The following is a 14,808-nucleotide window of genomic DNA, read 5'->3' as shown; positions in this document are numbered from 1 at the left end:
TTTCCTAATCCCGACAGCCCACGGACGCCTCCATCCCATCGTCCCCACGCGCGCTCGGGCAGGCTCCGACCTTACTGCAGCCGGTGCAGTTGAGCGTGGTGCTGCCCCAAGACACGGCGGCTACTGCTGTAGGAGAGAGGAGACAGCAATCGGCAATATTGCATGATTTTATTTATTTTTTTTTTAGCATGTCTTTTCATGCGGGTAGCTGAAGCACCAGAGAGGCGTGTTTAAGCTCCGAAGACATTGCCATTGCTGTGAAAGACTGAAGATAAATATTCACTTCTCACCTATTTCAGTTTTATCAAGTCTACAAAATAATAATTACCTGTCACTTTGATTTTAGAGTTAGTGATGACTCAACTCCAGAGCGGCTTGGCTGACACGCCAGACCTTCAGGATAGGAGAGGCTTCCAGCCGGGTGATGGCTGCGTCTGCCGAGGAACGCATTTAATACGAGCTTTAACCAAAAGGGGTGATTTCCAGTCGCTGTTGGCACTCCTGTCCCACCAACAGCTTTGGGTAGCGTTGCTGCTTCACAGGTGACCGTCCATGATGTCACACAGGCTTCATGTCCAACATGCATGTTTTATACTCACAGTTTACCCCACGTCTTGCCACATCGGCTGGTTCCCCTTTGTTTTCTAAACTGAGAGCTGGCAAACTTGAGCTCTGATGGTGCATCGGGGGCCTTCACCTCCCCAGCGTGGGGGGGAACCTCCCTCACCTCCACGTCACCTCAGCCTGTGGGGAGCAGCGGCGCAGCTCATCTCCCATTGCCTGCCACCCGCTGTCACCGATGAAGAGCCCCAGGCTCCACAAAACCACATACCGGCGTAATCACCTCTGTAAGCTTAATTTTCAAACCTTATAAACAGTAAAGAACATTTTCCAAAGCCAACACCATCTGTAAAGCTGGTTGAATGGAAGTGTGTGTCCAGCAAGAACCCCTCGTGGCAAGCAGGATGGAGAATCGCTGCCCCTTGGCCATTGCGTTGGGTCTTGCTTCCGCTGGGAAACTCCTTTTTTCAGGCTGAAATGTTTCCCTATTTAGTCTCATTCCGGAGACGTTTGGGGAAGAGACAAAGGATGCAGGGGTGATTTTGGAGGGGCAGGTGGTTTGCTTTATTGTTGGGGAGGAAACTTTGATGTCAAACATCCAAAAAGTTGGGTAAGCTCCAAGTGAAAATTTGCATTACGGTTATTGTGGATGTAGCGTGTGGTGGAGGGAAACGAATCCCAGCTCGGGGGAACTGCAAAATGTGAAAGCTGGTGGAATTCAAAAGTGTTCATGTCTGACATGTAGGTAAATGCTTTCTTTGAGCTTGAAGATGGCACAGTCATCACCGTCATCAACTTCCTCCTCCTCATCATTTTCTTCTTCATTATCATCGTCATCTTCTTTATCATCATAAACATGTGTACAACTGTGAACCTGCTTCATAAAAGCCATCTAGAACACCATCTTCACAGACACCTATTCCCTGCACCCACAGCAGCGTCTCGGCAGCTTCATGAACGCTGGCAGAACATTTTGGGGAAAAGTGTCCTTTTTTTTCAAGGTTTGCCCACCTTACCAAAGCTGACGCTATTTGAGTGCAGCAGCTTCGTGTGGCAGCGGGGCCAGGACGGTGCGGAGGGTCCCCCTCAATGACTTTCACCCTAATTCCCGAAAAGCTGGTTGAATGAAGCAGCCAGCCCCGGGGCGGGGGGTGAGGAGCTCCAGGCTCGAGTCCGTATCTTGATCCGACTGCTGCTGCCTAGCGCTGATTTATCCGCCGGCTGTCACGCAGTGCAACGAGCAGCATGTGATTCCTTCCCTCTCGGAACAACTCGCTTCTTCCCCGCTGCTCTGCCATCCCGGATGGTTTCCGTTTAAAGCGGGAGACCTGAGCTTTTATTTCGAGGGTCATGAATAGCGGCAGCTTCGCCTTAACGGGTCTCTTCGCAGGAGGCGTTGCCCTGAACGGGCGCTAGCCCAGCGCGCGATGCGGGGCTGGAGCGCGGTACCCTGCACGCCCAGAGCTGGAGCAACGAGCATCCTCCATCACTGCACACTTTCCTTCCCCCCCCCCCAAGCCTTCAAGGTGTGAATTGAATAGAAAATTTGCTCCCCCCCATGTATATATATATATATATAAAATAAAAAAATTAAATTTTGAGACAAAAAGTTCTCAAGTGTGATTGCTGCAAGAACCTAGAAAGCTACATGTGGGAACTGAGTGATATTCTCGGGTTTTTGGCATTCTGCTTTTGTGTCTATTAATAATCCCCCAGAGTGAGTCATGTGGAGATGCATTTATTCACTGAGTCGGAGAGAGCTGCTACCCAAAATAGCAGCTATGTAATTTTTTATGATGCTGTAATGCCGGTGCAGCGAAGATTGACTTCATTTAACGGAGATGCTCCCTGCCTGGCAATCAGATAACCCGTGTCAAGCCTGAAAGTAAACGTGGAAAGCCACGTGCCCAGTTATATAAAACGGCCGTGAGAGCCGGCCCGCGTGGGAAATGCCTTTTTGCCGTTTCCTGCACATCTTCTGCCTTTTTTCCCCCCCTTACAGCTTTCTAAGCTTGCTTTGCTGATTTTCTCAAACTGGAGTGCGAGGAGCGTTGGGCCAGAGGAGGGACAGGGAAACGGCTTTTGTTGTGGAGGGGAGGACCACGCACACCTCGAGAAGAGGCCCGTAGAGAAATCCTACAACGCATCAAGTTCAGCACAACCAGCTCTGAATTGCTCAGCATTTCTTCCCTCTGACTCTGCATTCCCCCGCGAGCATCTCCCTCATCCGGGGCTCGTGCCCAAAACCCGGCGACCCCTTGCCAGCCCAAAGCACCGCAAAGACGACGGCAGCACCTGGCGAAGGGTGCGAGGGCAGAGAGATGCTGCCGTGGGGTGTGTTTTAAGGAAGGGTGGAACCGGGTTTCTGGGTTTCTCCTCTTTCTCTGCCCTGCGCTGCTGCCATCAGGCCTGGCCTGGTGTCGCAGCCAGCGGGGTGCCCGGGGTGGTCCCGCTGCTCCTCAAAACCACATGTGGTACCACTGAGAAGGATTCATAATGATAAATTCACCCCACGCTGGGGGTTAATAGCTGGGGTGAACTTTCCCAGGCAAACGGTGTTTTATAGGGACCATTCTGGCTGGAAACATTTATTACCTTTTTATGTGGCACTTCATAAGAAAATGGGACTCCTGCCACCGGCAGCTTCGGGCTGATGTGAATGATGGGCACGGGACGAGCGGCAGCAGAGGATGAATTTTTGTCCTCCAGCTTTGGGTGACTCAATGAAAATTGAGTAACAGCCCATCAATACAACTATTGGCATAAAATGATTATTAAAGATCATTTTAATGGGAGGTGCAATGTACTGATGCTGCCATGCATCCCTTACCCTTCGCACGTCTGTGCAACGCGTGTCCCTGGGGAGCAGTAGTGGGAAGGTGGTCAAACCCAGAACTAACTAACTATTCCTCATTTCTTGTTATAACAAGAAATGAGAAGAGGGGCAGGGATGGGGGCACACCCTGGCTGTAGTTTTGCACAACATTTTTGCCTTTTCAGAGGCCAGCTGCAAGGGGGAGGCAACTCCTTGTTATGCCAAACAGCATCTGGGTGTCACAGCTGGCCAGGCAGTGGAGATGAACATGGAGAGAGAAAACCAGACCCTGTAAGGGCTGCTGAGAGAGAACAGCAATGCCTCTAAGAGTTTTTACTCTCTCCTTTTTATTTAAAAAAAAAAAAAAAAAAAAAAAGTAAAAAAGTAGTTTGCTGAGGGTTTGTTCCAGGATCTCTCCCGTTACCAGTAGAGACAAGAGATGACTTTGCTGCAGTACGCTTCCCCTGAGACTTACCTAATCAGGCCCCAAAGAGACCCACTGTCATCAGAATTGGAAAATAATCAACACCCAACCAAACAAAAACCAAACCCCCCAAACCAAAAAACCCCAGGATCAGTAGTAGTCTCATGTTAAATGAGCTTTTGAGGATCTGTATTCTCACTGCAGGAATGGATTTAAAGAAAAAAGAAAACACCCAAGTCATAGACTAATAGAGGTTGAAATAGGCAATGAGGTGAGGTTGCTGAGCGCCTTTCCAGCCTGCTTTCAGATTTACACTGCAAGGGCCTTGTTCTGGTTTTGTACAATCTCTCTGTTTTGCCATTATCCCTCATTTCAGAATTCCCTGCGTTGCTTCTGCCCGTGACCACGCAGCTCCGCACCCTCCTGGCAGGGACCTCACCGCTTCGGCGCCGGCTGCTTCCTCACCCTGCCACTGTCAGATGCGGAACGGAAATCAGTGTCAGGTTAGCACAGCCAGACCAGAATATTTACATTTTATTAAATCTTTACAATCAGCAGTTATAATCAAGTACACAATTATGTACACAGATTATATACATTTTAGCCCAGACTTTTACATCACAGTACATAGTTGCCCTTAGAAATATTGTATACACTTATCACCAGAGTAAAACCCAACAATAGTGTTACAGCACCTGTTATTAGACATCTTTCATAAGAAAATATACGGCTGTAAATTGGGCTGGCTAAAAAAAAAATCTTATAAAATCTGAACATACAATATTTCATTCACAGAATGGGTTTGTTTTTTTCTATGTTCTGACTGATGCCTTTTGCATAAGATGTCCCGTTTTTAACCTCTCACATACACTTATCCGTGCCTAACGCTACACCCTCAGGTACGCTGGCAGGAAGAGGAGGAGAACCAAAGCTGGGCTCGTTTTGAAACTTCATTAAGAAACAATAAATGTAAACAACTGAGAAGATTCCTCTAAAATCAAATGAGAAATTAATTGGCTGATCTGAATTACATGGCATGGAGTAAGTGCTAGTTCCAGCTGTGATTCCTGAATTCTTCAGTGTTCAATACCATACAAATAAATGTAGAATACCGTGCAAAGAAAGAGGCGATTACTGATTTGTGATGTACGAGCAATATTCCACACGGAGGGAGCAGATTTCTAAAAGTTCGGGAAGAAGCCTTACTCCCCTCTCCAAAAGGGTTTGGGGTTTCTGATGAATACATTCTTTTTGCCTTTTAAGATGACAGTGACAGAAAACTGAATTCTTTTCAGAAGGATATGAAAAGGTTCAACTAAAGCCTAATTTCCTCATAAGGAAATACAAAGTGAAAATAACCTGAATAAAACTGCCCCTCTCCCAATTTAGTCCTCTCTCCCAAAAGGTCAACCTTACCCCATTCCGTTCTGTAAACACCACTATGGCTCTCATGATGGTTTCAAAGGTAAAGCAAAACAAACTGAAACAAAAAAAACCAACCCAAAAGGAAGGAGGCAAGAGTTATCTGAGGTAGGCCACCACCAAAACGATGCTTCAAACCCATACGGAGTTGTGGGATCGTTCCAAAATCCCTTAAAAGGACAGCTAACGTCTCTGCTTTAACAATAGATTTGGAAAAAGCAGTTACATAAAAATGAGCTGGTGGTGGCAAGGAAAGTTAATCTTTTAATAAAATTTTACATCTACACCTAAATTTTCTGCAAGTAAAAAAAAAAACAAAACCAAAGAAAACCTTTAGTTGCTGTATTGACAGTCTTAACATAATGACCAGAGGGCCTCTGTAGCTAGAAAAATAATTCTATTTCCACCAAAAGAGCTAACAAGTATGAAGATGTCGTCCATGGCGAAGAGCACGGGAACAAAAATGCTCCTTTTTGTGGCACAAAGCACTGACAGACCAAAGGAATTATCAGAGTGAAGACTTTTGATCTGCACCTGATGGTTTTGATCCTGCAGCTGACTTGCGCCTGGCCACGTCGCTTCGAGCCTGGGCACTACCGGGGGAACGCAGCATCCCTCGGGTGCGGCCAGGGCTCCAAGGAACGAAGGACACTTAAAAGTCTCCCATGATCAAATTTCTTACATGAAGAAACTCACGTAACAAAAAAACATAAGTAAAAAATAAGTTCTCACCTGAAAAACCCCAGCTGCTTCAAGCCCTACTCATTCAGTCCAAACCTCCAGACAGTTATTTGTGCAAAGGAATTAGAACTATGTTTAAAAGCTAATTTATTTGAAAGGACACTTATTCACTATTCCACTACCGCTTCATTCCCTCCTCGGAATTACCTCCTAGTGATTTAAAGTTCTCATTCAGTTTATGGATAATATTCTGATTGACTGTCATGCTCTCAAAAGGTGCCTGTGCATTTTGAAACTCTTGAAAGCAAGTGGCATTAAGCATACATGTATACAACATTTGCCTGGGATTTCTCCATTCATACTGTACAGGAGTATACATAAATAAATACAGTATGGCTGTACTAATTAACAGTTGCATATTCAGCACGCATAATTTCACCAGCTAAATGAAAGGTGCAATTCAGATCGGGGCTTTTTTTTGTTGGGGTTTTTTTTCCCCCATTGTAAAGGTGAAGATAAACCTTCATTTTTAGCCTGGTGCAGCATATAGGCAGTGTTAATTTATTCTTTAATATAAAACAATTCTTTGAACCACAATTCACTAAAAGCAGTTTACATAAGTCAAGTTCATTAGTTTTTGGCAGTTTCTTTGGACACAGTCAAAACGTCTCTCAGTTGGTTAAACATCCCCATTTTTATTTAAATAATGTTTTTCATAATAGGGATAACTAATTAGGACTCCCACTTACCTGTAACAAACTCCCAAAGCCCAGAGTAACATACCTCTCATCATCGCAGTTCACGCCACTATACTTTGAACTATGGACCCAACAGCCAAAATTGTTGCGCTTCACTACTGGCCTCATTGCCTTAAGTATCACACGTATAGAAGTTGCATATAAAAAGAATGACAACAAAGTTAAGCCGTTAGAAGTCAAACTTGTAGAAAAAGGAAGATTTTTGTTATAGCTGATCTAGTTCTGTTTAGTGTCCTTTCAGAGAATATTGCCAGCTTAAATTCCGTATCTCGGGGTAGATTGAGTTTTTTCAACCTGGAAGGCCAAAAGAAATACCTGTAACTCAACGTCTACCTTATCCACTTTACCTTAACCTCGAGCAGAACTTTCACAACACACCGTGAACCTTTGGCGGACCCCGACCGAGCAAGGCTGTCTTAGTGTCCCTGGTGGAACCTGCTTACAAAGTACACATCACCTTTGGTTTATACGGTTTCTCTAGTTGGAAGCGGAGCGGAAGGAAACACTCACATGTCATCGTGGTCGTTCTTCATGGTAACAGATGGAAGGAGTGATGAGCAACACTACTATGTCTCGGTATGATATGTCAGGACAAAAATCAAACTGCTTCTAGCTGTGTCTTAAAGACACGACAACTGGAAACACGATTTCACCCGCTGCTATCAGTGAAGGCCTTCAGCTCAGCAGAGATCAGTGAAACCGCACCTTCGCTCCAACCAGAACAGTGGCTGACCTACTGCCCTCAAGTGCTCTCATCGATAACCGTTACGTGGTACGTGAACCCCACTGCGTTCAACTTTTGCCTTCCAGAGACCAAGGGAGCGGGACCTCTCGGGGCCTGGAACACAGAAGTCGGGCTCGTTCCCTGAATGAGCCTCCTGGATTACAGCACCATGCAGTGGAGCCAGACAAATGCTTCGATTGCACGTTCCCATTTTTAAACAGGAAAAACTAAAACAATACAAAGAGTGCGTGCTGGATTTCTGTGGTAATTTCCAGGCGAAACCTGGTTGCTCATCACAATACTGAATATATTTTCTAGTTCTCAGATATCAGGGCCTCACTTCTACCCAAAGAGTTCTCCATTTGTTTACTAACAAATAAGTTATTATTACAAGTCATAGCTCATCCTTCTCCATCATTTCAAATGCTTCTATATCTTCATTCCAGTCTGCTAATATGGATTCCATAGGTTGGACTTTATTATCCCAGTTAACTTTGGAATTTGACTCTGTCTCGGTCTTTTGTTCCTGAGGCTGGTTATCACCCTGTGTACATGCCAGCTCTGGAGCACTAGCCTCATCGGTTTCAGGGACGTAGGAATCCTGATTTAAATTGGAAACGGTGTCACTGTCTGCGTGAGCAGGAGATAAAGAATCAGGGTCAGCAACATCAGAGTTTTCTCCTTCTTCAGGCTCCTCACTGACCGCACCCCCATCCTGAGATGCTGAAGTAGCTTCTTCCGAATTCTGTTTATGTGAATCATTTTCAGATAACTTCTGGTCCATATTCTCCATTTCCAAGTCTTTGAGAGGGGAGAGAAAAAGAAATGTTTTGGGAAAAAAATAGAAAGGCAGCATTTTATCATGTTTTTCAAAAGCAAGGTCTCTTCCCTTGGCCTCATTTCCTCAAGGAAGCGCAGACTTCCCATTGATAGGAAAATTTAGTGTTATTAAGGAACATATTTTACAGAGGCATTTAAACACATTTTAAATGAGGGCAAACAATACGGTGAGACTAGTTTTGGTTCCTCAAACTTGAATAGCAACTTCTGGGTCAGTGCTAGTTACCATCCTTCAGTCTTAAGCAAATACCCACTCCGTGCACTGAACTTGAACACCAGATTTTAAAGCACTCCCGGATCCACCAGGATCCCACATCTAAGCAAGTGCGAGTCGGACAGGGTTTGTAAGTTTACTGAACTGTGAATTAAAGAGAGAGCCAAAGCCTCCCTCATCACATCCCCGCTCAAAGCAACTAACATACGTATCAAGCTGTCTAATTTAACCATGAAGCTTTCTTTGGAGTTTGATGTTTACAGCTAGTATACAGGACACTAATAATTCAAGGCTTCTAGGGAGTTTAACTGCATACGCCGTTTTTAACATGGGATACTTACTGCTATCAATAATGTAGTTTGGAATCATTTTACCTTTAAAGATTGTTGCTGGGATTCCAAACGGAAGCACGAGGAGGGGGAAGAAGCAGATACGGATTACAAATTCTCAAACGCAGAGCTATCTTTTGTATTTAGTATTTTGTTAGAGCAGCTTAGCAATAGTTATAAACAGGAGGAATTTGTGAGCAGCTATGAAGAAACAATGCTGTAGCTTTTGGCATATCACCTTTGCAAGTGTGCAGAACACAAACGCCGTCACTGGTTTACTAGAGATACTTGTTCTTACATACACTGCTTGGACAAAGCAGTGCGACAAGGAAAGCTTACAAAAGGAAAACCTAGAATTTTCTGCCATATGCAAACATTTTAATTGGGAACGTATTAGCTTGCAATTTTCTTGTATTATACAAGAAAAACTGCAAAACATCTGAGGTCAGCAGCCTTATTTCTCACGATAACCATTTCGTCTTAGATAGGCAAAATAGTTTTAACGGTTGTCTCTTTCCTTTTGGGTGCCAAGAACGTCACCAGGGAGCTTCATAAGAGAGAGGCATTTACAATGTAGGGCACTGAAAACACTTACGCTATTCCTGCCACCACTTCAAAGCAGATTATGACAAAAAGGGTTCAAAAGGAATCCAAAAGGCTGTATTTTCTCATTAGTCGAACTGACATTTAACTTATGAACAGCACTTCTGGATGTTAACGTTAACTTGGGGGAGCGGATAATGACACATCTCAGATAATGGCTTTCTTACGGAAAAACTAATACCAATGTCAAGCAGAAAACCAGAGTTACCAAATAAATAACGTGTTTGCACCTTTGGGTAGCAATAGAAATTATTATTGTACGTTTCACACTGTGCCACAGCGCAGCGTGAAGCTAAATTTGTACAAATAACCTCTAATCTTACCTCTGTCTTTAGCTTTATCAGAAAGGAGCACCTCCACGGCCTCATACTCCCGGATTGCATCCAGTATAATGTTTCCTTCCTTGTTGAAGAGGAAGAGCATGGGAATCGTGATATCATCTGTATTCTTTCCATCACCGGCCATTTGGAAGAGAGGAGCTGTGTCACTACTGCTTCCCTCATTGTCATCTAGCCAGATGCACACAAAAGGAAAAGCAAGCAAACCTCCTGTTAGGTAAACAGACTACAACTCTGAACTTCAGACTTTTTCAGCAGCTTTCTACTGCCCAATCAGTTAAGAGAAACAGTAAGTCGGTTGTAAAAAAGCAAAAAGCCAACTTGTGTACTTGTTTTCCTTAACATTTTTGATTTGTATCTCACGTCTTCCTCAGTCATAAGTAGACGGCACTATTGCAACGCTCGGCGATCCTTAAAAGAACAACTTTTAACCTGCAGAAACAGTGACAATCAGCCATCCCAATTTGTTTGGCTGCACTTTCTGTGCAAAACCAGATAAACCCAAAACATTTCTTCATCTTCTGAAAGCACAATTTCTGTGTTGGACTGCTGTCATCTCGGAGTTTAACAGCTTCTCGTCAGCTCTCCAGTATCTTCACATCTGTAAAGCGCTGGTCACATCTACACAAACTAGATTTTAAGAACATAAAATCTTATTTACCAATAACAATGCCTCCTATTGCTCCAGCTTTTTGAATGTTTCGTGCCTTTTCAGCAAACATACACTGGCCTCTTTGCATCAGAGCAATTTTCTCTTTCACTGCCTCAGGATTAGTGATCTCTGAGCATCCATTATATGGCTTAATGGTTGCAACAAATCCTCTTGTCTGTTTGGAAAAACAAAAACAAAAAGAGAATTAGAGCACTAGGTTCGAACTGGCAAAAGATTCCTAAGCATTTTCGTTTCTTCAATTAATCTAGTGCATTTAGTGCTGTCTTCTGTCAGTGCAGGCAATCTGTACACTGAAGGTCGAAGAAGCAAAGAATGACCAAATGAAAACCTAATTCTCACGTTCAGCGTACTTTGTCTATACCCGTGAACTGCGCTCTCTAGAAAATTTTCTTCTGTGACCTGCTAGTCTGGAACTCCTCTTCTGGGCTGCACCTCGTCCAACTGAAGTCATTGGGTTTTCCTACTGCTTCCGGTAGGGACCATTGCCTCTGTGATATTTTCTTCTTCCATCTAGATACAGCCTTTTATAAAAGCTTGTGTAAAGAACAGTCTAACTCTAAAAGGGCTTCTGCAAATTCATGACTGACATGGTAGGAAAACCTTCCCTTAAATTAACGTCTCAAGATATGCACTGCAGTTTATATAAATTTGTTCCAAAAATCATACTATATACGGATTTTATCATGACTGATGACTCAGGAGCAGAGCATGGGCCACAGACCGATAAGCCGCTCATCTAAAAGACTGTCGCTGCTGTTGTTCCGTCATTGCTGCGCCCTGTCATTCTAACCACTGTAATTAATTGATCACCCTCTAGCTGGCCACTCTGAAATAGTACCCGTACTGTAAAATTTAGGCTTGTGCAATAAGGAAAGTAACAGAAAGCTAGAGACGGATCACATCTACCTCTCACATACCCCTGCTTTGTGTTTGGATAAGTCCATCCCGAATTGTGCTGGTCCAGCAGTCAAGACCACCCTGCCAAAGAATGGATGGGAAACGATTTGAACAGCACGAGGAGGTAGCTGTTGCTCTTTCTGTTGCTGACTGGAGAGTTCAATCATTTCCTGCATGAACCGTAAGCCATCTTCAGCATCAAGTGAACTTGCTGCCTGAGTAGTAAAGAAAAGATAAACAGTTTCTTCTTAGATGTTTGAGAAATTTGGAAAAAAAAAAATGAAGTTATGTTTGCTTGGACCACTGCTAAAAAGATTTTAAAATACAGAGGGGATGCTCACTGGCACTCACTCAGCATTTCAGATGAGGGAGCTAACTTTTTAGCACCTCCACAACACGGAAGACTAAAACCATACAAACATATAGACCTCCTAAACAAACAGAAGTATCTCACACTGACAGCTAGATTTTCAGATGAGATGCTGTTAGCTACATCACTTTGACATGAACAGCCTCCGTCTAATTTAATGGAACATTAGTTAGAAGTGTTGCTGAGACAAAATATTAACAAGCATCAGCCTGCTAAATACAGTGGCATATCCAGCTCATATGCCTCTTTCTACAGCCTGGCTGTCCCTCCTGAACCTCTAAAATGTCAAGTATCATCGCTAGTAGGATATTTTTGAAAGTTTTAAAAAAAAAAAAAAACTTCTGTCAGGTCTTACTTGCACTGCATGCTGTACTAATTGTACTCTTCCATCTTTCAGATGAATCAAACTGACTCCCATCTTCTTCAGTATCTCCAAGTGTTCGGGATTACTGGCCATGAAATCTCTGGCTCTTAACGGTGGTTTTGGTCCACTTCCCAAACTCTCTTCTCTGCCAAAAATTTGAGAGATCAAAACTTTAAAAACCAGATTATTCTTGAAACATAACTCTCACGTTATTCCTACCACCACAGGATTATAATTCTTTGGAATAATGTTGAGTACAAGTGTCACTAGAATGCAACTCCTCAGTCAAATTATCTTTTTCAAAAGTTGTTGATATTATCAATAATTTTGTAGTGCACAAAAGCACAGGCAATGTTGATAACAAAACTACCATATGCTAGCTCTCATTTCTACATAGTCTGCATTGTTGTGAGACTGACTAAAACCAACCTTCCTCGCAGAGTTGCTACTCAGTTTTACTCATGAAGTACAGACACCAAAGAAGTGGTCAGAAGGACAAACTTCCTCAGCTTTAACAGACTGTCCTAAACTCTTCAAAATAGGTGAAGTTATGTATGGTAGTACGATTTGCTTACTGCAAAGGAGAGCTGCAGAACTGTTTGAGACTACAGAAACTAATTTTACAAAATCAAAGAGATATATTTCCTGTAATACCTGGGCTACAATTCCCACTTGGACTGTGTGGCTCTTTAAGCTCCTTTTGCTTTGAAAGGCTCACTAATTCCTGCTGGAAGTGAACTAAGTCATGCTGATGATGCCAAAGAAAACGTAACTGATTTTTCCCCACAGGCAGAGCAAGCTCCGATAACACCTCGTATTTCTCCTTCCGTGCATAATGGACCCTATTCCACTCACTCCTACACTAACAAAAGACAGAAAATATTCATCTTACGCTCTGGAAATACCCCTAGGACAGCTCTTATCCACCACATTTTTCAAAGGTTCGCGAATACTCTGAGCAAACATAGGGTCATTTGGGAAAAGAATCTGGGTGTTCGGACAGGTCCAGTCAAAGTTGCTGTCGTCCAGCTCTGTGTATTCTGTAGTCTAAAATGAAAGATACAGATCGCCTATTAGAAACGCAGGTTACACTTTTACAGGAAGAAAATCAACAGGTAGACTTACCCTTAAGTAATCTGTGTACTCAGGACAGCTGAATGCAGTAAGTGTCCTACAACCACATACATTTCAGGAATAAAGAACACATCACTCTTCTGTGCCACACGTTGTAATAATAAAGGGGAACCAGTGCACTACAACCCCTTTCAAGGGATAGATAAATAAAACACCAGTTCTAATTTGTAACTTACCAAACTTGTATCCACAGTTTCTAGATTTTTTTTTTTGCAGGAACAGCTAATCCTCTACTGGCAAACAGTACTTCTCAAGCCTGCTCATGATGTAGGTAGTGCCCCTGTACTTTTATGTGCTGGACAACTAAAAGAAGTAGTTACTATTTCATTTGATATCGCCTTTATGCTGAGTGAACCAGCTGCAAACTTCAGGTAATTCTTGCTTTGTATTACTAAGAATGTCACATCTTTTCATACGAACAAAAGATTCTCCTCCTCAGGAGTCATACAGACTTGCAAGTATGAATGGGCAAGGATGAATCTTTATATAATTCAAACAATCTCTATTTTCACAAAAGATGCCAGAGTTAATGTTCACATAAATCACTGTTTTGTAACATGTAAAATCATGCAGAACATGTAAGGTGATTTGAAGCCATATTTACTTTGTTCTTAGTTTTGCAAATAACTGGTTGGATAACTGACAAATTAATTTTCTCACCTATAAAAATTAATGTAGTATTTATCCACTTGCAGAAACCTGTTTGCAACATATTAGCTTATTAAAAAAAAATCAAGTATTTAAAGGTTCCCTAAAAAACAAGGCCTAGAAGGCTGTTAGTTTACTCGAATAAACACTTTAAAGTACATTTGTCACACTAAGAGTGTGACGAGTAGTAGTCACATCACTTAAAGAAGGTCTTGCAAGCAAGACACGACCTTTCCTGTTCATGAGAATAAATACAAACAGGATGTTGGGTTGCTACTACCAACTCTCTCAGACATTTCAGCTTAGTAGCACTGTGTTTTTAATACAAACAATTTATACATTCCATCTTTTCTTATCAATTCCCCCCCATCGAATAAATTCCATAAAAGAGTAACACACACATCTTCACACCCTTTTAGCCATTTAACGCATTTTGTTGTCACCATTTTCGATGGATCTTTCTTACTTGTATTACGCGCATTAGCGGCTTTGACTTAAAGAACTTAAGAAAACCGTATTTGAACAATTTACCCTCTTTATTGGCCTTTTATTAACATTTGCTGTTCTCAAAAGAACTACATATATCAGGCCAGCACTTCACACAGCATCAGCTGTGGGAATCCTGTCTGTCTCAAAAGTTCTCATGTTGGGACCAAAAGTTACATAAAATGCTCCTTCGGACCCTTCAGAGAACTTCTTGCATAGTTTAAAAAGCACGGTCTCCGTTTCCAGAACTCAAAGACAAAAGATAAGTGCTCAAGGAAAGAACATTCACAGAGGGCGCAGGATCTCCACCATCAAGGAACAGGCAAACCCAACCCACCATTAAAGGTATTACCAGTGTCAGACATTAAGAGCTAGTAATTAAAAGTTTTTCAGTGTCTAATGCTAGCGTCTGTAAAACAGAGTGCTTTCTACTCAATTTTAAGATTTCTCCAGGACACACGGCATGACACACAACATGAGCATTATTTTTACCCTTTACTATGTGTTTTACAATAGAGGCACACTAA

General features: G+C 42.7%; 1 protein-coding gene across 1 annotated transcript in view; it reads right to left on the bottom strand.

Annotated features, from left to right (window-relative positions):
- Positions 1-4,316: 4,316 nt before the first annotated feature.
- Positions 4,317-14,808, bottom strand: part of EDEM3 (ER degradation enhancing alpha-mannosidase like protein 3) — a 29,338-nt gene continuing 18,846 nt past the window's right edge. The window contains exons 15-21 of the mRNA XM_054833371.1: positions 12,906-13,060; positions 12,005-12,158; positions 11,300-11,494; positions 10,371-10,536; positions 9,695-9,880; positions 6,995-8,186; positions 4,317-6,955 (exon numbers count right to left, since the gene is read on the bottom strand). Coding sequence (XP_054689346.1) covers positions 7,780-8,186; positions 9,695-9,880; positions 10,371-10,536; positions 11,300-11,494; positions 12,005-12,158; positions 12,906-13,060 — 1,263 coding nt within the window. The 3' untranslated portion in view covers positions 4,317-6,955; positions 6,995-7,779. The remainder of the gene's footprint in view (positions 6,956-6,994; positions 8,187-9,694; positions 9,881-10,370; positions 10,537-11,299; positions 11,495-12,004; positions 12,159-12,905; positions 13,061-14,808) is intronic.

The sequence above is a fragment of the Grus americana genome, chromosome 8 (genome assembly GCF_028858705.1).
Source record: "Grus americana isolate bGruAme1 chromosome 8, bGruAme1.mat, whole genome shotgun sequence".
NCBI classification, from domain to species: Eukaryota; Metazoa; Chordata; class Aves; order Gruiformes; family Gruidae; genus Grus; species Grus americana.
The sequence above is the reverse complement of the archived record's forward strand: the minus strand, read 5'-3'. Positions and strand labels throughout refer to the sequence as shown.